Below are 22,674 nucleotides of genomic sequence, written 5' to 3' on the forward strand. Positions count from 1 at the left end.
TGCTGGTATAATATTAAAAGAGAAATAAAAACATCCTTACACTTTCTCACCAACTCAGGTATCTGTTTTTCTTATATGCTTCTCACTTTTCCCAGAGTATCCTGACAAGCCCTCACCTTTACTTCTGCATATTTTTACTCTACTGAATCCTATCAGCTGGCTTCCTCCTTTGCTACTGCTGAAGTCACTTGAAACAAAAGGGCAGCTGTCATCCATCATGACCACATTTGTGCTCCTTCCTTAGTGAGACTTCTCCTGACATAGGAACATAGCAATTCCATGATCAGTACAAATCCAGACATATGACTCTGAAATAGCCATGCCTTGAACAACTTTTCTCCATTCTCAATAAAAACTGATTGTCCACTAATTATTTTCCAAGCAATTCTTTCAAAGGAATAAAGAGATCACCAGAAAATACAGAGCCTCAAGGAAAAATGACAATCAGTTCAAAGAACTGATAAAAAAGGTAGTAACTCCTTCTGCTATTAGGTATTTTCAGGCACACTTCAGTAAAAATGTGACTACTGATATTCAAGCAATATTCATATACAGCAGCTTCTACACGAAAAACTGCAAATATTTAAGGAACTTAAATTCCCTCTTTATTTACTTCATCCCCAAGAAGGGGCTTTAGCTCCTTTGTGGTCTTACAACATTACTTGTGAATCCTATTCAAGAACATATCAGCATCTAAGCACATCTTTCACTAAAGTACCACCACAAAATTTCTGACTATCCACTACTTCAAGTACTCAAGGACAATACACAGTGAGGAAAATCAGCCTGTCAACAAAGTAGGGCCGAGGGAAGAAACACTTAGGCATCACAAGAGAAAACATGGACATTTTAGAAAATGGTTAACACTACACATGCTGGTTTTCTTCATTTATTTTGCTGCTTGAGCACATCACAGCCTGCCTGGGAAGGAAGGCTATGCCATGTAAGTCAATGAGGACAATGCCTCCTAAAACCAAGCACTGTACTGTCCTGTCTACTGAATGGTGTTTACAAGGTCATAGGTTAAAAATAGAGATGAAAACCATAAAGATGCTAAAGATACAGGACACATGCCCTGTGTCTGGAGATGGCATCAGCATCTGATGTGCTGCTGACTGTCATCACTTCATCATGCGGATCCTCAGAAGCCATAGAAAAGAGCAACTCAGTTTATACAAGCTACTGTTGGATCCCAAGCGTGACCCAGCAAGTTGCAACAGGGATGTCGCAACAGATTGAGAAGATATTAGGAAATGTCAGTAGAGAAAGCTGGGAGTGAGGATGTTACACAATCAAAAAAATCTGGTTTAACTTTCTATTATTATTTAAATGCACATGAAGAGACTGCTGCTTTTCAGAGCATTTATATTAATTTTCAATAGTGCTTTTCAAGCATAATATGGGAACTTGGTGGAGAAAAGAAATTAAAAGCCTGCCTTGAGGATACCATGCCTGAGTTTTGCAGACACCCTAAAAATGACTACCTCATGCCTCTGCTTGGAGACCAAAAGATCTGCAACATTATTTCAATTGCACTACATTGTGCTCATTACATACTTGGGCTTATGAATATTCCTGTCTTAGAGAAGAATGTCTGAAACTAAAATGAGAATATTCTTCCTGCTCCCTGAGGGCAGAAATCCCAAGAGAGCTACTGTGAGTCACTTGGAAGGGGAGAGAGCTGATACATGTGAGTGCTGCAGAGGACTGCTCTGCAGGCACTCAGGGAACAGATTCTGGAAGCCAGGGTAGGGGAAGAGGCAAAGGATCCAATCTGCCTGGTTGACAGCCCTCCCAGGAGAGTCCAACTCTCTATCCCAGCACAGCATACACCACCAAGATCACCTCCGAAGCTGCACGTGCCTTGCAGGTACTCAAGGCTAACTCCACAGGGCTCAGCAAGCACAAGACTCAGCAGGCAGCTGGCACAACCTAGAGAAGCCAGACTACCCCAGGCATGAGGGTAGTCTGATGAGCTGAAGTGACAAACTTGCTAACCACGAAGACATATTTCCCTTCATTATCCCTGGCAGAAATATGACAACTCTTTATTAATTCTCCTGACACGCTTCCTTTTCACCTCCTGCACACACACACCTATCACAGTCTCACCATGGGCTATGGGACCAATTGCTCCACAGCCTTCCTCTCTTTCTCTGGGGCCACTTTTCAGAGATGTTAAGTGCATCTGAGTTTAAATATAATTAAGAACGTAAGTGCTCACTCTGACTGAAAATTCCGGCCTTGGGAAAACAGCCAGCCCTTAGAAACACACCTGGGTCTTTCAGAAGTGCGATCTTAGTTTTAGCTAACTAAACACTAGCCTGTCAGTCCACAGTCTGACCTTTCCAGAATAGATCACAAGATGTCACTGCCTTAAATCTTACTTCGAGTTACTGATATAGTGGAATATAACTTTGTAAAATAGCAAATATTTTTTCCCCCATGACAGAAACACCACTTTTCAATTTTTTGCCTCAATAATTTATGCCACTGTTAAAAAGGTATCCCTGATTTCTAATCTCCACTTGTTTCTCTCCATGTCCTGGTCTGCTGAGCCTGCCAAAGCTCTTTGCTATGATATTTCAATTACACAATTAAATTAGGATAAGGTTCTTGGGTTTTTTCTCCCTCAAGAAGAGTTATAACCAAGGCAGTCTCTCACAACTCCCTCTAGTCTCCAACATTTTTCTTCTTCCCTGAGCTATTCTAAACAGAACTCACAGTAAACCAAGTCAGAGAGCCTGAATTAAGAGTTAAAACATCCCCTGTTTCAGCATCTTGGGTCCTGGAGGTCCAGAGAAGGCTAACAAGGACAAGCAAAGCCATGGAACAGCTTACATGCAAAGAATATCAAAGATCTTCAGCCTGGAAAGGAAACTGTGGAAGAGGGATATTTTACAGAGAGAAAAGAACAAACAAAACGCCAACCAACCAACAAGAAACCAACAACAAAACACCCAAGAAAAATCATAGGAGTCTTGGAGATGGTAGGAATTGACAGTTCAGTTTCTTATACAAGAACCCATGGCCACCCAACAAAGCCAGCAGAAGCAAGATTTGCTCTTCAAGAAAATGGTAGCAAACCTGTACACTCTTCACCAAAAGATACTGCAGAAACCTGCACAGGCCCATGGAGAGGCAAGATAAGCATATGGTAGAGCACTCTAAATGCATGAACTACAAGCAGCTCACAAGAGGACAGTGGTGTGGACGCTTTTACAACGTTCACTGTGTTCATAATCTTCCCCAGGCATCCAGGTGTGACTCTTGTGGGAGAATATATGCTACACTAAATGGGCTCTGGTCTGGAATGGCATGGGCTGTCCTACTTCCCCTTTAGCACTTCTTCCCCCTGGAATCACACACACCACCAGGCTTGGACACAGCGGTTCAGTAGCAGTCTCACAGTCACACTGTAATTCCTTTTACTCACCTGCATAAAACTTTCAAGTACTGTAGGATTTTTTTGCCTCCAAAATAATGTTTTCCAAGTTTATGGTCAGTTTATGGTCAGTTTACTTTTTTGAGTTGGTACTATTAAAATATGAAGTGCCAGCCACTGTGTATCTGTATTGTTCTCATGACTTAAGAGTGCACTGGGTCTGACTCTTAGCGGTGGACAAATTATAATCCATTATTTTTGAGTGAAGGCCAAATTACTGGCAGGTCCCAAATAATCTGTGAATCAAACCCAAGCTACATTTAATGACAACATGTCCTAATGCCAGAAGAGCGGATTGTGACGCTGTATTTGGGGTCTTTTCCTGAATGTCCAACTCCTTCATCCAAAGCAAACTCAAGTTTGCTTGAGCACATGAAGTACCCCAAGTAATTTTTCGTAGTTAACAGGCCATTCATCCTGGATGCTTTGTTCTACAACCTACCTTTAAGACATGTAATCTGCCTGTACTCAAGTTACCACTGAATTCACATAACTCAGCATCAGTAACTTGTGATGGGCACTTTCCCCCCTCACCTATAAAGTGTTGAATCACACAGAAATCTACTGACCCCTTCTAGCTAAACACACTTGGATATCCTACCAGAGTGACCTACCATCCAAATCATAAACTTGAGATATTATAGAATATAAATTCAAGGGCCTCACAAAATACTAGTACATGACATCAGCAACGTAATGCTCACAAATGCAATTTGCCTTGATTGACTATTTGAAAATTAAGGGAGGAACATAAAAATTTTTAGCAACCTTTTTTAAAAGGCTTACTGAAAAAAAAACAACATCAGTTATCATGAATTCATCAATAAACTCTCAGGACACCTATGTAAAAAACAGCTCTGTCAATTAAAAAAAAAGTGTCTATTAAGCTATTGTTTACCTCCGTTTCTGAGTGGAGAAAATCACACCACAGTATAAAAATAGATCAATTCTCCTTCTGTGTACTTTCATCTTCCTTGCTGTCAGAAGCATCAGAAAATTACTGAAAATTCAACTGCTAGTATCACATACTGAGCTAAAATTATTTTTAGTTTCTCTTTTGTTCTTAAAACAGTTAAGAAATCTCTTATTTTTTATGTTCCAGAACAGTTTTCATGTTCTGTCCTTTAATTTCCCATTCAATTCCCTTGCTTCCTACTTGAAACATACATTAGATTACTGACTATCAACAGGTGAGTTTACAAGTTGGGTTTATATATCCATAAAGCTTCATTTCCTTCTAACAGAAGACTTAAAACCAGCTCAGTCTTCTGTCTCAAGATTAGGTGCCATGTGTTCCACTCATCTGCTTTGAGCATGGTGCCAATAATGCCAAGGTTGTGTTGATGGGCAATACCTACCTATTACATACAAAACATCAACCTTCAACTATCTGCATTTTTTACTTAAGTTTAACGGCAAACAAAACCTTATCCACAGAGATGTGAATTTGAAGCAGACACCACACATGAGCAACTTGCCCGGTGGCAAGTGATTACGATTTCCACACAAATTTTCAAAACTTAAATGCTAACAACATTATTACTGGTACTTACTGTTCAGATTGAATTCTCCTGCCCATGGACAAGAAATCCATTCTCTGTGCAACTGTTTCTAGCAAACATCTGTTAACAGCACAGCTTCAATATAACCTGGTGGCCTTAACACTGATCCTCTGGGATTCAAGACCATTTGTTCTCATTCCAAAACAAGTCACCTGAAAACAGCTGGCTTTCAGTCATTTGTCCACTTTACTCTTTCCACATAGTTTCTGTAATCAGTGTTAATAATGCGGCTTCCTGAAGCTTCCCAACCATCCACTGCCCAGTCAGTACCTTCATTTTCCCCTCATATGCATGTTACTCCAATCCCCTTAGTATTCTACACAGGCAATTGTAACCAAACTGACTGCTTCTTATGCTGCTTCAATTTTATTTGAGATCTTCATTCTGAAAGAAACATATTATTTGCATTTTCACCCCTCCTTATATCCACAGTAATTTTTGGGCTGAAGCACAAACACTAAGGCAAGATCTCAACCTGAGAAAATTTAGATCCTGTTCTTACTGCTGTATTAAGCAACTTAACACAATACTGAGCAGCCCACTTTGTAAATCACTTGGATTACTTAGAATAGAAAACACTTTGCTACATGAATAGGGCGGACCAAATCAAGCCCCCAGAGATTAGGGCTGATTACAGTTAGCTAGCCACAAGCAAAAATTTATATGGATTTTCTCTTTTATTTTTTTAATTCTTTCTTCTTCTTTTATGAGTAGCACCTGAATTAGGTCCTCGACTGCATCATAATGTTCTGTACCAGGTAATATGGAAGAGAAAACCAGGACTCATAAACAGAAGGAAATTTCCAATTTTAATTCAATATGTATTGTAAAGTCCACTTCAGATTAAGCCTACTTAGGAGATGACCTATTTTGCAGTGTGTATTCAGGAAGTGTCCCACCATTTCATTTCTTTTAAATTCTCTGTAAATTTTCAATGCATTGCAAGCAACTTTCATCTTTGAAACAAAGTACTTCTGGTATCATGGGAGCTGCATCTGCTGTTTTTGTGCCAGTCAGGGCCAACCTCAGCACGTCATGAGTAATGAAAATTGTTATGCCCTCTCTGCTTTACTTACTAAAATTTGTTCTTGGTCATTTACCCAGAACATCCAGAGGCTTGGTAACTGCACACACACTGCTCCTGCATCACTCCCTGCTCCAGGGATGGCAGGGAGAACAAGTAAAAAAAAAGGCATTTGCTTTCTGCCCCTAGGGAGATACTCTGGCACCTCCTGCTCAACATATGATATACTCTCATTAAATGGACATATACCACTTTTCTTCTCATGGTGTTTAGGAGTCCTGCTTGTTTTGATGTAAATTAGAGCTACAATAAGAGGGGGTTTTGTTACTCTCACCTCCCACTCCTGCAGAAATTGAACACCACACAGTGAATGGCTTTATGATTACAGAGCAGAATGGATTTTATGTTGTTAACAAAAGTAACTCTGTGATATGGGACAAACCACCAAAACCAAACTTTTCTTTAAGACATATTCTTTAATGGAGACCGATTCCTTACATATGTTGCTTGCTTAGGTTTTCAAGCAAAATCAGTGGAATCTAGGAATATTATGCACATCTGATAGAAAGACACATTATATCATGCTGGAATAAATACATGGGTGAAATTCAATGTAATTTTTGACCACTGTTACACTGCTTGCTTTCAGAAGCTCACACCTTTTACCTGCCTCAGTGTCTTCAGTGGCACAACACTAATGTTTTCATCCAGTTCAGCAACTCCTGACAGGAAATTGTGGTTTCCTAATCTTTCAGTAAAAACAAGCTTCCCAGAGACAGCATGTCAAAACCAAGAAGCCAGGCTGCAAAAGTAGGTCAGCTGGGTTATCCCAAGAAGAAGGGGAGAGCATCCTGGGCACCAAGTACAGCAGCCAGAGCACCTGCACAACCATTGTACTGTGCCAGTCAGACATATCCCCCAGAGGTCTGAAAGCTGTTTACTGCAGCAACAACAGCAGAAAGAGTGAGACAAAGCTAAAAAGCAGATTACCACATAAGCCAACAGATGTGGCAAAAATATAGAGAAAGGAGTGTTATTTCCATTGATCTTCAGGGAAAACAACAAGCATTAGCATCTCTGTTGTTTGAAGGCAAGAGAACAAGGGCTGTATCGGCAAGGCAATGTCTTACAGGATGAGATTTGGAGACTGAATGTTGCAAATTATTATGGAACTACAGACCCACTGAAGAACAGTGCAAGTGCTAAGAGGAAAGGAAGCTATGAGGCTACACTGGAGAAACTTTCTGGCAGTAGGACCTATTCAGCCACTTAGCAATGCCTCAAGACAAATTATCATTTCTGTATGCCATCAGGTGATTTGTAAGGGTGCAACCACAGTGTAAACCGATATGCTGTACTGAACAGTCTTGGCTGGGAGAGGGATGCTGGAGGATCCCTTCCTGGAGGATGCCGCAGTCGCACAGCCTCCTCCTCCTCCCAGCCACGGCCGGCTCGGCGGTGCCCCCGCCGGCTGCCAGCGTGAACACAGCGCCTCACCTGGGTGCAGGAGAGGAGCTCCTCGCTGCCCCGCTGCTTCCATCGCCTCTAACAATCCACGTCTTTAACCGCTATCCTTTATACAAAGCTTGGCAGGGATAACCACCTCCAGTTCTGCACAGTCTCCAGAAGCTGTGTTAGTCCTTCCACTGGAGAAGAGGAATTTACTGAGTCAAGAAAATCCCCCTGACAGCATTGGTGCCTGCAGGAATCTATGAAAAAGCTATTAAAATCTATTAAAAAGCTCAGCATTCAAATTGGGAGTCAGGATGTCACTGCAAAGACAAAGGCAAACACATTCACAAGGTTCTAATGAAGGGATGTGGTGTGCAAGGAACAAGTTATAATGAGATGTTATGTTCCTTCCCCCATCTTTTAGAACAATAAATAAAGAAGGATTTATTGTCCTGTGAAATATGAATGAGAGATTATTCAGGGGACAGTGGTCTTCATTCTGTTAGACTGACAGACACAACTCCTCTGGACTCAAATAATCTAATGACAGAACCTCCATTAATCCACAAAGCTTCGTTGTATCATGGGAATATGTACGGCTGTTGCTACATTTAGTAAATTTTCCTTCTGAGGAAAGTTACACATTTTGATAAAGCGCAGAAAGCATTTCAGGAAAAAAGAAGTAATTACTGTGTCAGATTTTCATAAAGGTAGAATTATAGAACTGTTTAAGTTGAAAGGGACCTTAAAGATCATCTAGCTCCAACCCCTCTCCCATGTTCTAGACATCAGTGAAAGCTGGATAGTTGGGCAGAAACAGACACCAAAACTTCCAAACCCTTCAGAAAACATAAATAGAAAAATGCTTAACAGAGAGACAGTGCATGCTTTTTAGTCAGAGCACTTCCAAAACATCAATAATGGGACAAGTCAGAGGGGAAAAAGAGACCGGGAAGGGGGGAGAGGGAAATGAGGTATATGTATCCCTGACATTAAATAATTAAGACAGACATATATGCATGGATAATCCCTCTCAGACACTTTCATATGAAAGTATATCAACAATGAAAAGATAAAGTCATTACAGATTTGGCAGTGCTTTCCCACCACTGCAGCTGACAACTTCCAGCAGAGAATTGCTGAATGTACACCTGGCAGAACTCAGCTCAGCAACACAGATGGGTTTGTCCTCTGCCATGCCATATGCAGGCAAAAGGCAAACTACTTCAACAAGTCCAGCTCTTTCAGACTGCTGTGGGTGTGCAGACAGCTCTCAGAAACTACGCATGTTTGTAGGAAAGGTGGCAGCTTTCTGGAGAGCAGCAGTGACAAAGAGCTGAGCAGGTAACCACCAAGCTACAGCTGCAGTGGGTGAAGGCAGTATAAGCCATGTAGTCCAGTACCATGGCAACTAAAATTCTACTGAAAAGACTGCATTTTGAAAGTTGCACATGGAGCTACTGCACTTGTTTCACAATCAACTCTTTTCTGACTCTACTTAAAGTTTCACTTCTGCTATTTGGTGCACCGCTTGGGTAAAAGCCTTTGGGAACAACCAAAAGGAAAACATTTTAAAAGGAGGAGTTTTTATCTCTCTGGATTTTGCCAGTTGAGTCTGTGCTCAGCTCAACAGCAGCATTAAATTATTTCTCAACAAATTCTGTATTTCTGCAGAACCCAGAAACTTTGCATACCTACAGGATGGTAAGTAGCATTTCAAGTCACCCTGTAATGACACCAATCCACATGAAACAGGGGAACACTTACAAAACAGACATAAGTAAAACCTGAGTTTTTACTGACTATGATCACAAGTCAAAGACAACTCAAAGACATCAAGGATACCTTTACATTCTGCTTAGCTAGCAATGCCACATTCTTCAGTGATAGAGTGACCCCATTGCCCCCCCATCTCGCCACCCCAAGTGTCAGTGGTTCTAGAACTTTTTAATTTAACTTCTGAAAAACTTGAGAAACAAAATTCAGCTACCTCACAAACCCCTAAATTACTCTAGGTACAAAGAAACAAGTGTTTCTAGAAGAAGCATGTTACTAGGAATGCAGCAGAAGTTTGTATTTTGGTGTGTTCGGGGTTTTTTTTCTATCAGCATACTACCAAAGCAGAAAGAATTTACAGGTTTGTTCATTAACTGTTCTCCAGTTTTCCTTTTACAGATTTTATTTCCAGAACAGTGTGGTCAGAACTTCAGACAGAGAGAAGCAAGTTATTTTAGTTCTCAAATTATTGATCTCATGACATTCAAATCTGCCAGAAGTTAGAGCCTGATCAATAAATCCCTGTAAGGATTTATTGAACCTTACAGTGGTAAGGAAGCATTGCTCCAAGGTTTATCTTCCTTATGGCAAGGCTTATACTGCCTCATAAAAGGCACTCATGGCTGTGGGCCAGTTTGCATGACCAGTAAACATAACATTTTCACTGCAGATGCCTTTGTTTTTATCCTAAAGAGGACTCCTCCTTAGGAGTCAGCCATCCATGCACACAGTGGGTGAGCAGTGAAGAAGTCTGCTTTGAGGATAGCTGAAGTTTTCTGTTCCATTCCTTCTCTTTGGGAAAGGATTCCTTACAAGATGGAACCTGTGTTCTCCAAATCTAAGAATTCATTCCAACAAAATACCAAGACAAAATCTGGAATGGGAAATACTTCACACATCATATGTAAAATAAATTATCAGTATCTAACTAATTACAATCCAGAAATGCAGATGTGTATATGACTCACCTCATATATTAATGTACAAATAATTTTTTTCTCAAGTATTTGCAAAAAAAATCTAAAAAGGAATTTAAAATTAATTGAGTTACTTAGAAAACTGGAGGGGGTGAGGAGGAAACATGCCATCACACAAGCCCTTTGACACCTTGTTTAAAAATATGTAGTTAATTTACTTACTTCCTCGCACTTCAACAGACAAACATGAATATGAATTAAGACTGAAGTCTTGAACAGTATACATCAATTACTGAAAGAAATAGTCCTGCCAAAAAAACTGAACCCCATAAAACATTGAAGCCTAATCTTCAAAGTAACAAAAATAAAATGCAATAGTAAACTAACTGCTGCCTATAACAACATTGAGTTTTAGAACTGAGAAACAAGATATAGGTATTTTTGTGAAAATGCAAGGTTTAAGTTAGTACCAGATATTTTGAACTATATAATTCTATTTGTTTTTATAGGATGTCCACAGTTAATTATCCTTTTAAGAAGGCCTACAGAATATGAGAAAAATACATTAGCTAGCTATCAAAACAAACATATTTTAAAATAACTCATTAATATAACTCACCAGTACTATAGTATCTCTTCAGTTCTGTGCGTCTGATGTCTTTCAGTTGATTGTACTTTTTCTTTTTCTTTTCCTTGTCTGGAGCAGTTTCCTTTTCCCCAGGAAATTTACAGTTGTCTTCAGAGGAACTGATTTGCTCCAAAATAACTTTACTTTCATCATCTTTCTCAGAAGGTGTTTTGGAAACGGGAGATCCAGAGGAATTGGCAGAGACAGTCTCGGTGGTTTGTTTGACTTGCCTTTTCTTTTTCAAGCTGTGCATAAAGAAAAGAAACCCACATTAACATTTAGCCAACCTCTAGAGACAAGTTAACTCACCTTCTAAATTGATCTTTTTAAAAGATTAATTTAATATCAGAGTTCCTTACAACCCTTCAAAAATCACATACGTGGCATCAGTAACTTGGTAACTTAGATGATCCTACCTTATACTCTTTCTTCCTTTATATAATCTCAAGGATACCTTCTCAAAAATAACAAAGTTTTACTGTTGTTTACTGAGGAGAAAGAACAAAGAAAAACAAACAAACAAACCACTGAAAAACTGGGGGTTTTTAAAAGTACCAGACATCTAAATGTAAAAATAAGATACAGAATTCATGTTTTCCAGATGAAGCTTGGTATAAAATAAAACCTCAGATCACAATGCACTATAACACAACAGCTAACAATAATTCCACAGTTCACTGCTCCTGCTTTACAAAACCATCTGTTCTCATATAAACTTGTTATTTTTTTCCATTTTGTCCAAGGTTATCTCCTAGAGGCCACTCATGCTACTCCACAGCTGTTCTGGCACAACCCACACTAGTTGGTATTCCAAGTGTCACTGGGGAGCTCCTTCTGCAACATTATCAGTGTGGCCACAAACTGTTTGTGCCAGAACATTTTCCAGCTGCCTAGATTTCTTCTGAGAGAAATCTTAATGAGCTGCCTATAGATCTTCCAACTTATCACTATAGCAACTAGAGCATTTTCATTTTGGAAGACTCCTTAAAGCACAGATAAGTGAGAAAGATGCTTCAGGAATCCTAACACAGAATTTTCTGCTAAAAAACCATCTATGGCACTGAGTTTGCTTAGTGAGAGCAAAGACTGACTTTATGGGTTGAGGGTCACTCTCACTAAAATAGCTCCCAGTTAATCACTGACTCATACCATACAAAATGAAAAACTAATCTATCTAATGCTCCTTATCTTCAGTACATTAACTTATTAGTTACAAGGTACCTAAGGGAGTGAGTAGTATATTTATCTTGTTGATGCCAAAAACTTTGCTTTGTGCACAGGAAGAATTATGCATAGAAAATACAGACAACCAGTGAGTCACCACAAATGGGAAAAGGTCTCATGAGCTCACAGCAGTGGCTTACGTAAGTGAAAACTTAATACAGTAAGTTATTAATATAATGCAGGAATTTCACAGATGCTTTCTTCCATCTTTTTTGTTTATATGCTTTTCATGTATTCTTTTAGACTGCAACACAAAATAAATACACAGAGGAATTGAAAATTTTAGAAAGACATTTCAGGCTACACACCTTCTTTAAAAAATAAAATACTAAAACCAGTTCCAAGTTTAGAACATTTAGACTGAGAAGGGTCAGTTTCTGAGAGTACATGTTACCAACATTTTCCAGTGAAACACTTCAAAATACAACAGTATTGTTGTATTGTTTGTGTTACAAATGGTGTCTATCACACATGTATGTATACATATTTCTTTCATGCATCCCAAAGTAGGAATATTCACATCCTGCAGCCAATCCTGTGGGATGCTGTGCTCCCCATTCACTCAAACTCACAGATCTGTAAGATAACTAGCAGTAGTAGCTCATGCTCTGCCCAGAAAGAGACAGCTACTGTATATGAAATTTATGGATTCAGTCCTGACTACATATGGAAACACCATACAGGGATTTAGAAAATATAGAAGTGACTTCATCTATATAACAAATAAGTGTTTAAACTGACTGTTACACTAGACTAATTAAAATTTGCATATGCAAAGGAGGCTTATTTTTAACTAGTAAGCCACAGTCCTTATAAAAGGCTGCTGTAGCAATCACAAAACATTGCAAACACTTTGCATGCACAATGTGTATATTTAGCTCTGGTGTAAATCTTGTCAACACAGCCCTCTATGCTGAAATGGCATATTCCTACCATGGTTATACCCAATTACAGACTTCTAAATGAGCCACATTCCTGACTTTTGACTCTAGTGACTCGAGGACCTTCCTGTGAGTGTGCATATCACAGGATACCCAAATCACCTGCTTCAGTACATGAGAACTAGCAAGCATCCACTGGCACCCCACTTCTACTCACACTGCAGCAGAGACTTCTGTCTTCAGATTCCCAGTCTATTTGTTTTGATCACAAACTCTGTTTAGTAAGCTTTCTGTAGTATGATTGTAGTATCTCAAAACAACAGGAGAGCCACTAGTGGAAAACAAAGAACCCTTTCTGGCAGGGGGAGAAAAAGAATAAAGAGTAAAACCTCTCTGGAGGTCAACAGTCCTTGTGACAATACTAACAGCTTCTGTCAGTACTTTCCTTAAAACATTCACATTTGAAGTGGAGTTTTCAAAGATGCCCTGGTCCATTAGCGATATAAAACAGGAAAGCAGAAAGAGTCTGAACTGACTCACTGCAATGCAGCTGACTGGTTCCTGTCCTCTGTGTTTAATCCTGCTGCACTCCCACTCTTACAGCACACTGGGGGCTCATTACACGATGTACAGCATCCCCAGCACGCAGCTGCTGCTGCTGCTGCGAATGGACAGTGACACCAGTCCTTCAGGTACAAGTGATGAAGAATCTGGGAACTCCATAATTTCTATTCCATCACCATGGCAAGTATCAGATTTTCAGACGGTGCCAAGCTTACTCCTCCTGCCCACTGCTCTGTTTGAAGGTCATGACCATCCAACTCCAAAGGTGCTAACCTTGGCATTAGGAAAAAAACCTAAATTAAGATCAAGCATCCATGACTTTCCAGAGAGTACTCAGAGTACCTGCAACTCTGTCTAGGGTTGTGATCTTTGCTTGTAAGATGCTTCTTCCTGAGGTTTCTAAAGCCTGGTAAAAATTACCAAAACCCCTTTAATTCACTGCTTCTGAAAAACCTTGCCTGTAATATATCAAGGAACCAAAACAAGCCTTCAACAGCATTTAAAACCATAATGGCAGCCTCAAACCTACTATGCTTTTTGACATTATGCACCCTCTCTATAAAGGGTGCATAATGTCAAAAAGCAAAGCCCTGTATATACACACAAGGCAATTCATTATTAATGCACACTTGGTACACTGCTGCAGAGACTGGGCTGTGAAGAGCACAGCTAGAGGGTTTACTGCATCTTAAACTCCATTCCCTCCTTCAGCCTCCACTTACCCTTCTATCACACTGACCTGTATATCCCACACAAGCTGCCAGTCCTTCTCCTGCTCAGATTTCACTCCATCACCTCCTAAAGAAGGTAGGGGCTGAAAGTTTAATCTATTCTTCTCTCAGGTCTCAGGTATTTCCTAACCTTCATGACAAGAGCTGCTATGAACGATGGTTTTAAGAACATAGTTTGTTGAATTGTTTATTCTTTCAACTACTTTGGAAGACTTTGAGTGGGTTTGTTCAGTTTCTAAGGGGATGTCTGTGAACCAATCTAACATTCAGTTTTGTCCTAATAGTTATGAAAGTAAAAGTGAGCTGAACAAAAATAACAAAAAAATTAAATCTCTCAGTTTGATCTTGTTCTGCAAGTAAATCAGCCTTTTAGGCAAAACAAGATGCATACAATGAATTCATAAAGTGTTGCTGCAGAAAATGCTTGTATTTCAGTTTCAGTTGATGGATATGTTGTGTTCCACGAAGAAAGCTGCTGGGGGAAGAAAGAAAAAGAAACAGGGAGGGCAGGATAAACAAACATCTTATCTGCAAAAACACTCCTGTTTATGAAGAAAGTCTTACACATCTGTAATTTCATTTAGACACCAGATATCATTTTTCAAACTAGTTTATTCTAGGCAAAACATTTCTTCTGAGTTTTTACAGAGGGATCCATTTCCAGCCCCTCGAGTGCTTTCTGAGCAACAACCAGTAAGCCATTTTCTAAGTTGGTCCAAATACAAAGTTTGCCAGCAAAAGCAAAACTTACTGCAATACAAAGATCATTTAATTCAATAAAGACTAACGATCTGAAATGGACACAATCTCAGAGTAGGCAGGTAAAAATGCAAAGTTAGCAGTGCTTACTTAAATTAATTTGCAACTGACTGTTTAATACATTGGGCACTGAATTACAGGAAAAGAGCTAGGAAAGATTCCAAGAAATGGCCTACTTCATCTTCCAGACCCAGCTCTATCTGACTGCCTATGACAGGCAAATAACTAATTTTTAGAACAAAACAGCCTGAATTTCCCATTGCACTTACAAGATAGGTGGTTAGGGTAAAAAGAAAACTGCTCAGAGAAAAGAGGGTGATTTTATCTGCCAACTTTCACTAGAAACTACAATCAACCAGTAAAGCAACTCTGACACTGAGACAATAAAGACATGGGAATCTGACAGTAACTTTTCCCCTAGAAATTTCATTTGGTTTTGCTTAACATTTATTCCATAGAAGTGTCTAACAGACAATTCAATAGGACCTCGTTCAATACATAATATCACAGTCAAAGAGCACTAGGTCCTTATCACAGGATGTCCTAAAAACTCCTGTGATAGTAAGGCATGTTTTTTATGATGTATTAGATTAATAAAGATCATACACCATGAGCAACTCTTGCTTTAGAAACAAAAGCATCTAATAAAGTGGCCCTCCAAAAATAGAAACAAAGGGAGGGGGAAGGGAGAAGAAATCTTTTTATCTTTCAGCTGACAAGCTGAAGTTTTCCTTTTTGGATATTTTCCACAATGTGCATCCTCTAAAATGTGCCTTGATATCTGGCATACAATCATCTTAACATCCTGCAGAGCATAAACAGATCACGTTCCTCAAATACCATTTTTAAAAATCTATTTATGCATACATACAATAAGATTACAAAAAAAAACCCTTAAAACACTTCAAACACCTTAATCTGTTTTGTTCCCATTAAGATTCCTTTATATAAAAATTATATACACCCCAATTATTTGCTTCAGAATTAATAATTTTAATCTTAATTTAAATCTCTGTGCTGATTATAATATATACTAGTTTCTTTCTACCCTCCATGCCTTTCTCCACCCATCCAGAAGAGCTAAATAAATCAAATGTCACATCAAAAAAAAAAAAAACCTACCTACCCACAGAAATCTGACAGTAAAAATCTCCATTAGTCACCCACTGGTCTGATCTTTATCAGTCCTTCTCTCCCAGCCTGCACAGATCACCAATCTCCCCTCCACCCAGCTCAGTGCCAGCACGACTCAGCCAGCTCCAGGCATGGCCCTGCTCTCATCCCATCCCATGGAACCTGAAGAATAAGCAAATCTCAGACAAAATAAATCATTGCTGCTTGCAAAGCCAAAGGAAGTCAGACTGCTTGGCAGACCATAACACTTAACCCAGACCTTCCCAGTGCAGCTACTTTCACTTCAGCACAGAAACAAATACAAAGCCATCCACCCCCAGAAATCTTCCTAAAACAGAACAGCATGCACCCCACAAGGAAGCACACTCCATGGATCACCAGCCATTTCAGGCTGGTACATGTCCTGTTTTGGAAACAAGCAAGCCACAAGGCTGTGTGTTTACAATTAAAACAGTTTATTAAGGCAAATGTAAGGGAGAGAACACATCTTCTACCAGATATTTAAAGACTATATTTATATATTTTTATCTTTGTATCTTCCACAGAGAGGGAAAAACTACAAAAAAGAACAACAATTCTGAAAAAGTTATCAAGGACAACCATGTAGTTGCAGACACTCAAAAGTGTCCATAACCTGGTCATTCCAAAGGACAAAAAACAACTCCTGAAAGCTCTGATGTTAGTAGCACAGGTCCAAGCTGGAAATTTCCACTTTTATTGGAGCTCCTGTTACTGATTGACAGCAAGTACCAACACCAGGCTTCACAGATGGTCAGCCAGCAGCAACACTCAAGAAAGCTGGCATGCTCCAGAGAGTGAAGTGCTACACTGACAATCCAGGGTATGTCTATTTTCTTCCAATACTGCCTTTAGCTTAAAAATCAAGTCACTACCTCTGTTTCATCATTTGTAAAGTGGAGGGGAGGATTTGTAGTAAAGTTGTTCTGGAATTTTAAAGACACTACACTTTCTGATGAGTTCTTAGATTAAGCTAAATATGTTAATCTCCCCTCTCCAGTTTTCTGACTTAGATCAGGGAATTTTAAATATCTCATCTAACATATTTTATTTTTATTTACGGGGTGGGAATAATCCCTGTTTCCCTGCGTAAAACTCAGAGGGTTTTGAGCTGTCAGAGAGTTTTTGTTTTCCTAAATTTAAGACCACAGTGTTCTTACACACCTTAACAAACTTTCCATTTTCAAAAGCAGAAGTATCCCCATCTTTTGTGTTCACTTAGCAAAAGAGGTTATGATGTATTCAGCATTCAGTTGCTATGACAACAATTTAATAAAATCCATAGGAAAAGGATTCTGTAAAGCCATTTTGCTTGCTTTAGACATCTATTTGACTCTCTCCCTTATAACCTCAGTTACTGCAAGCTCTCAAAGAACAGCCTTAGGCAGAAGGCAAAATGAAGAAGTCTTTCCCTTCAGATGTTTCCTTTAACTTTGCCAGAAGTTCACTTAATAGGCTCATTCAGTCAGAGCAGCACCACAGAACTATTTTGTCACAAATACCAACTTGATTTTTAACACACTCCCATCCTACTCCTGCTTTCCTCTGCTGACAGTGCCAGATACTCTCTCCTACTGTGGTGTTCATTCATCACCCCAAACGGCTCCTACACATGCCAGGAATTCTTCTGAAAGTAGCTCAACGACACATTGTCTCTGCACTGAAGCCCTGGCAAGGGAGGGATGGCCCTCCCTGTCTCAACTGAACACTCTTCATGAAACTCAAATTCCATGAGAAAAGAGGAAGGCCCTTTAAAATTAATATTTAATTAACACAGGGAAACAAAATGCAAGAATTGAGAACAATCCCAAAGCCAACAACAGAGTACATGGAAAGCTCTGGAGGATGTGTGCTGCTCCACACAGTGGCTGCTCCACACCCACTTTCTCCGATCACCTATGTAACAAAATTTCCTGATAACAGAAAGCAGCTTTAGTATTGACTAAACTGACTGAAGACAGATAGAAATGTAGCGTTCAGTGACTCAAATGGCAATAAACATCTGCAAGGAAGCAATAAAACAGTAGGTGAAAATCAATGGTCATTTACAGCAATACCCACAGGAAGTGTGCCACACATCATGCAGCAGTAATGCAGCTGGAATGTACCTCCAGGAAAAAAAACCTCAAGGAGTGCTATTTCATTTATTATATGAGAAGTACCAAAGATACCAAATTAAATTCTTTCAAGAATTACATTCAGATAAAAGTGAAATGTAGATAAAAATAAATAGCCTAGACATATGGTTTGCCAAAGACGTAAAAAGATACAAAGAACCAATATCAAAATTCATCATGGCAGGGCCATGGAGAACACAGTGACAGGGATACAGTCTTTCAGTTTTGGTGATTTGGTTGGTTCGTTTGGTTTTAGGGGATTGTTTGGTTTTTTTCTCAGAAGGAATCTACATGGCAAACTGTTAGAAAGCTGTACACATGCAGGCAGACTCTTGAAGGATACCTGCAGGCACTCCCTTTTTTTTCCCCGCCCCTCATTCTTGAGCATCCATGCCTGGTGCCCGAGCAGAAATCAAGGAAGGTGAATGCAGCAATACCGAGGCAAAAAGCACAGCAAACTTCCAAAGCTAAACAGTATTTGAGGAAAAGGAGACTTGTTTCAAAGCCTGTAGCTGAAAGAAGCACCTTTAAGCCACTTCTGTAAGCAGAAGGTGCTTCTCTCTCTCTCTGCTCACCACTGATTCTGGCTCCAGGAGCTGTCCCCATTCATGCACAAACCCATTTGTTGCACCTGCACAGGGACTAGATCTGGGTAACTATGTAGGTTAAGGGTAACCCGGCAAAAATATCAATACATGAATAAATTTTTCAAAATTGGATCACTCCCCCATTAGATCCCACTTGGCTGTGCTAGCATGGTGTCAATAAAAAAGGAGGCAGCCTTTTGTAAGCAAGGCAAGACTGCTCCTCCAAGCAGGCACTTTGCTGAGATGGAAAGGCTTGTCAAGCAACAGCCTGTTCTGTTACTTGAGACCAGCAAAAAGAAGAGCCAGAAAGCCAAGCCAGGCACACACCACACCATGCCCAACAGACCTCTGGACAGGAGCACTGAAGTGGTCATGGCAGATTCTTCCCACTTATCCAGAAAAGGTGCTTTGATGATAGGAAATTTTCATAAAAAATTGGCACTCCAAGGGCTGGAAGATGGGCAGCTTCCCCTGCTGCTAAAAGGAAACAGTGACTTTGCTCCTTCAATAGCAGCAGAGAGAGAAGAAAGTGTTGTTTTCTCCATAAAAAGGATCTTAATATTGAGTAAGTTGCCACAACTCAGTAAATGAAGTCATCTGTCAGTGTCTGCTGACCACAATGGTTGGGGTGATCCAGAAGTGGCTATAGTTGAGAAGTCAGTGACCAAAGTCAAGACAGAAATTCAACAGTTTTCTTATTTAAATGATCAATAATAGAGATGTCTTAGAGAGGGAGGGGACCTGGATCAGGTACTTTAAAGTACCTGTCTTTGCATTAGCCTTTGCTTTTCTTAAGAAAGTTACTTTGCAAATTACTATGTAAATATCAAGGTGCTCTGCATCACTGCACCAACCTCTATAACATTAAACTGTAACAAAAACTGTAAACAAAAGCAGTTTAAAAAAGAAAAACACAAAAAAATCCACACCTTCTCCTTTATACTATTAATAGAAAAGGCCAAGGTTTTTTCTTTTAAAAAAAGACACTAAATGGAAGCCAAACCAATGGCTTTAAATGCTAACTTTCATAATAACACAAAAATTATCCAAATGTCACCACGTATTTCTCAAGGATTCTGGAGATCACAGAATAAGAGATGCTGTGGACAGGCACAGCAGGGTGAAAATTTATCTATTCAGGAACAAATTTAGAGCAAAAAGCACAGCAACGTGAGTGAAAAAAGGTTTTATTTAAACTATTTCAGAGTAATTGCTAAAAATAAATCTCAACCAACCAACTACGTATCTCATTTCTGTGTTTGCATTCATTGTCCTCAGACAACTTATTTTGCATGCAACCTATTTTGCATGTTGGGCAGTTTAATGGCTTTCCTGAAGAGACTTCCTATGAACTGGCATGCAGCACAGAAGAAATGTCCAAGTTCACTTAAGATACATGGATTAAAGTTCTGAAAACACACACAGACACATTGTCATGGAGGAATAAAAAGAGAATCTGTAGTTTCAGTGTTTAGAATAATGGCTGATATTGTCTCACATAACAGGTATTTTGTAAGTGAGAATAATGATCAATGTACCCCCAGAACAGGTGTCTGCATCATCTTCTGATAAGATAATATGGCACCATATTTAATATGGCACCATATTAATAATATGGCACCACCTTTTTAATACTGAAGTGAAAAGACCATTAACCACAGGTATAAAGATGACAAGACAGGAGAGCTTGTCTACGTGGGACTGTCACATGGCAGGCATGTACAAATGCAACTTGTAACAAGCACATACCTTAAAATGAGAATTTGACATGGTCTGGTATTTTTCAGCAGCCATATCATTACATTAGTGTAGTCAGTCCTCAACTACACTCATAAGAGATAAAATGTGTATTAATTACTACTTCTTAAAACTCCTCTGTGGGTTTTATATCAAATATTATATTATTTATGGATTTATTTTTGCCTGAAGAATAGTTTGCATTTTTTCATTTTCACTTCAGCTGAAACTTTTAACCTGCAATCAAAATGTATATGGCTGGAAGGGAAAGAAGCAATTACTTCAGGGAAAATGAAAAAGAAAAAATGAAACCTTGCCCTCTGTCAGTGTGATGGAAGATGGGAAGACACAAGAGGCTCTGCTCTGTCTCCACGTTCTCTGGACTCTGGAAGCCCATGAGGTCTCACTGCACTTGAGGCAGTAGCTGAACTAGAATAATAAGCTGAGGAAAGGAGGAAGTTACAGTGCTCGTGAATGTAACCCTGTGAGGCAGCCCTTCTGCTCCTCGCTGCAGCACACCCGGAGGCTGAGTGCTGCCTCCTCCCTGCACACACAGAGCAGGGGGCTGTGGGGACAAGCAGGCCAGGAGCTATCTTCAGCCTCCTGCTATCTTCAAGGACAACCAGCTCCTACCAGATCCAGCCAGCCCAAGCCTGATGAGGGAGGTGCTCTGTGACACTGTGTCCTGCTGCCTGCCATTATGCCCACCAGTCCCTTCCCTTCTGGGCTGGGAAGGAAAGCTTCCTGGCATGCTGGGTCCTATCCCTGCTATGCCAGGTGGGCAGGGAGCTGCTGGCCTGGCTTCCCCTCCCCTCTGGTGCTCTGGCACTTCTCCCTGGAGCCACAGTGCTTTGGACCTGCTCCCACCACTCGTGCCTGGACAGCTCAGCTCCTACAGGCAGCTTTCACTGTTCTGTAACACCTAACAGTATGGTTCCTCACATGCACAACATTGCTCAAATGCCTCTGTCCATGGGACCAGAGTCATATGTTGTAGTTTTGGATTGCCAAAAAGAAAAAAAAAAGAAAAAAAAAAGGCAGTATTTGTAACAACAAAAAAAACCTTCTTAGCCTCACACAAGCAGGACTGCAACATGCAGCACCTGCTGTGGTCCAGGTGGAAAGAACAGCATCCTCTTTTTAACATTTAATTCCCTAACAGACAGTGAATTTACAGATAAATCTTCTACTTAAGGGGATTTGACTTTTAAAGGCTGTCTGATTGAAACATGTGATTGACACCTTCAAGCCATTTATTTCTAGAAGCAGTACTGAAAGTCAAAATCCATTACAGAAATGCACTGTTATGCCAAAACCATAATATAATTTAAACTAAGCTTACCAGTGATTGGCTAGCTGTTAAGCTTACACCTACTGAAATAAAAATAGCCAGTCCAGAAAAATAGTAGCAAAAGCCTGAAGTTATTAGCAGTATATTAAGTGTTATACAAGACAAGTTCTCTGTGCCAGAAACTGCTGTCTCACAGGAAAATACTCAGTGTATTAAGACATCCAGAGAGCTGATTTATGGCTTATTTACATTACAAAGGTTTTCCAGCATAAGGACAATTACTTCCCTCCTCCCCTAATTCCTAACCACTCCTCTGATCTTCTTGGGATATTCTCTCATATAAATCAATAGGAGGAATCCCACAGATCTCGGTGGAATAACATGAGAGACTTAAAGCATAGGTAACATACATCTTCAAATTTCAGATAACCCTAGGAAACACTCCTTGCTCAGACTACAGAGTAGAACAGAAAAAAAAACACCAAAAACCTACACTTACAAGTCACCTCCACATAATCAGATTGGCAGGCACAGGGTGGGGTGGAAGAAATCCCTTCCAAACACAGTCTGGAAGCTGGATTAACACTGAGGGCATGAGAGTTTACCATGGGGAGCCTAAGGCCACCAGGAATACGCACACAGCCTCCTACCCTGTTCAAAGCCCCAGAGCAGAGGCAAAAAGCTTCAATTCCTTGGGGAGGCAAGAGCAGGAACACCAATGCCTAAAGGTATGCAGCAAAAACTACAGAACATGCATCTAGTTGATCAGATACAGAACAAACAGGTATCCAGTGTACCCACAGAGGACCCACAGTATTTCCTCTCTT

General features: G+C 39.9%; 1 protein-coding gene across 6 annotated transcripts in view; it reads right to left on the reverse strand.

Annotated features, from left to right (window-relative positions):
* The window catches only part of NCOA7 (nuclear receptor coactivator 7), an 85,550-nt gene that overhangs the window by 30,514 nt on the left and 32,362 nt on the right, over nucleotides 1-22,674 (reverse strand). For all 6 annotated transcript variants that reach the window (XM_039707226.1, XM_039707227.1, XM_039707222.1 and 3 more), the window contains exon 3: nucleotides 10,796-11,049. In XM_039707226.1, coding sequence (XP_039563160.1) covers nucleotides 10,796-11,049 — 254 coding nt within the window. The remainder of the gene's footprint in view (nucleotides 1-10,795; nucleotides 11,050-22,674) is intronic.

The sequence above is a fragment of the Passer montanus genome, unplaced genomic scaffold (genome assembly GCF_014805655.1).
Source record: "Passer montanus isolate IOZ18808 unplaced genomic scaffold, ASM1480565v1 scaffold2, whole genome shotgun sequence".
Lineage (NCBI taxonomy): Eukaryota > Metazoa > Chordata > Aves > Passeriformes > Passeridae > Passer > Passer montanus.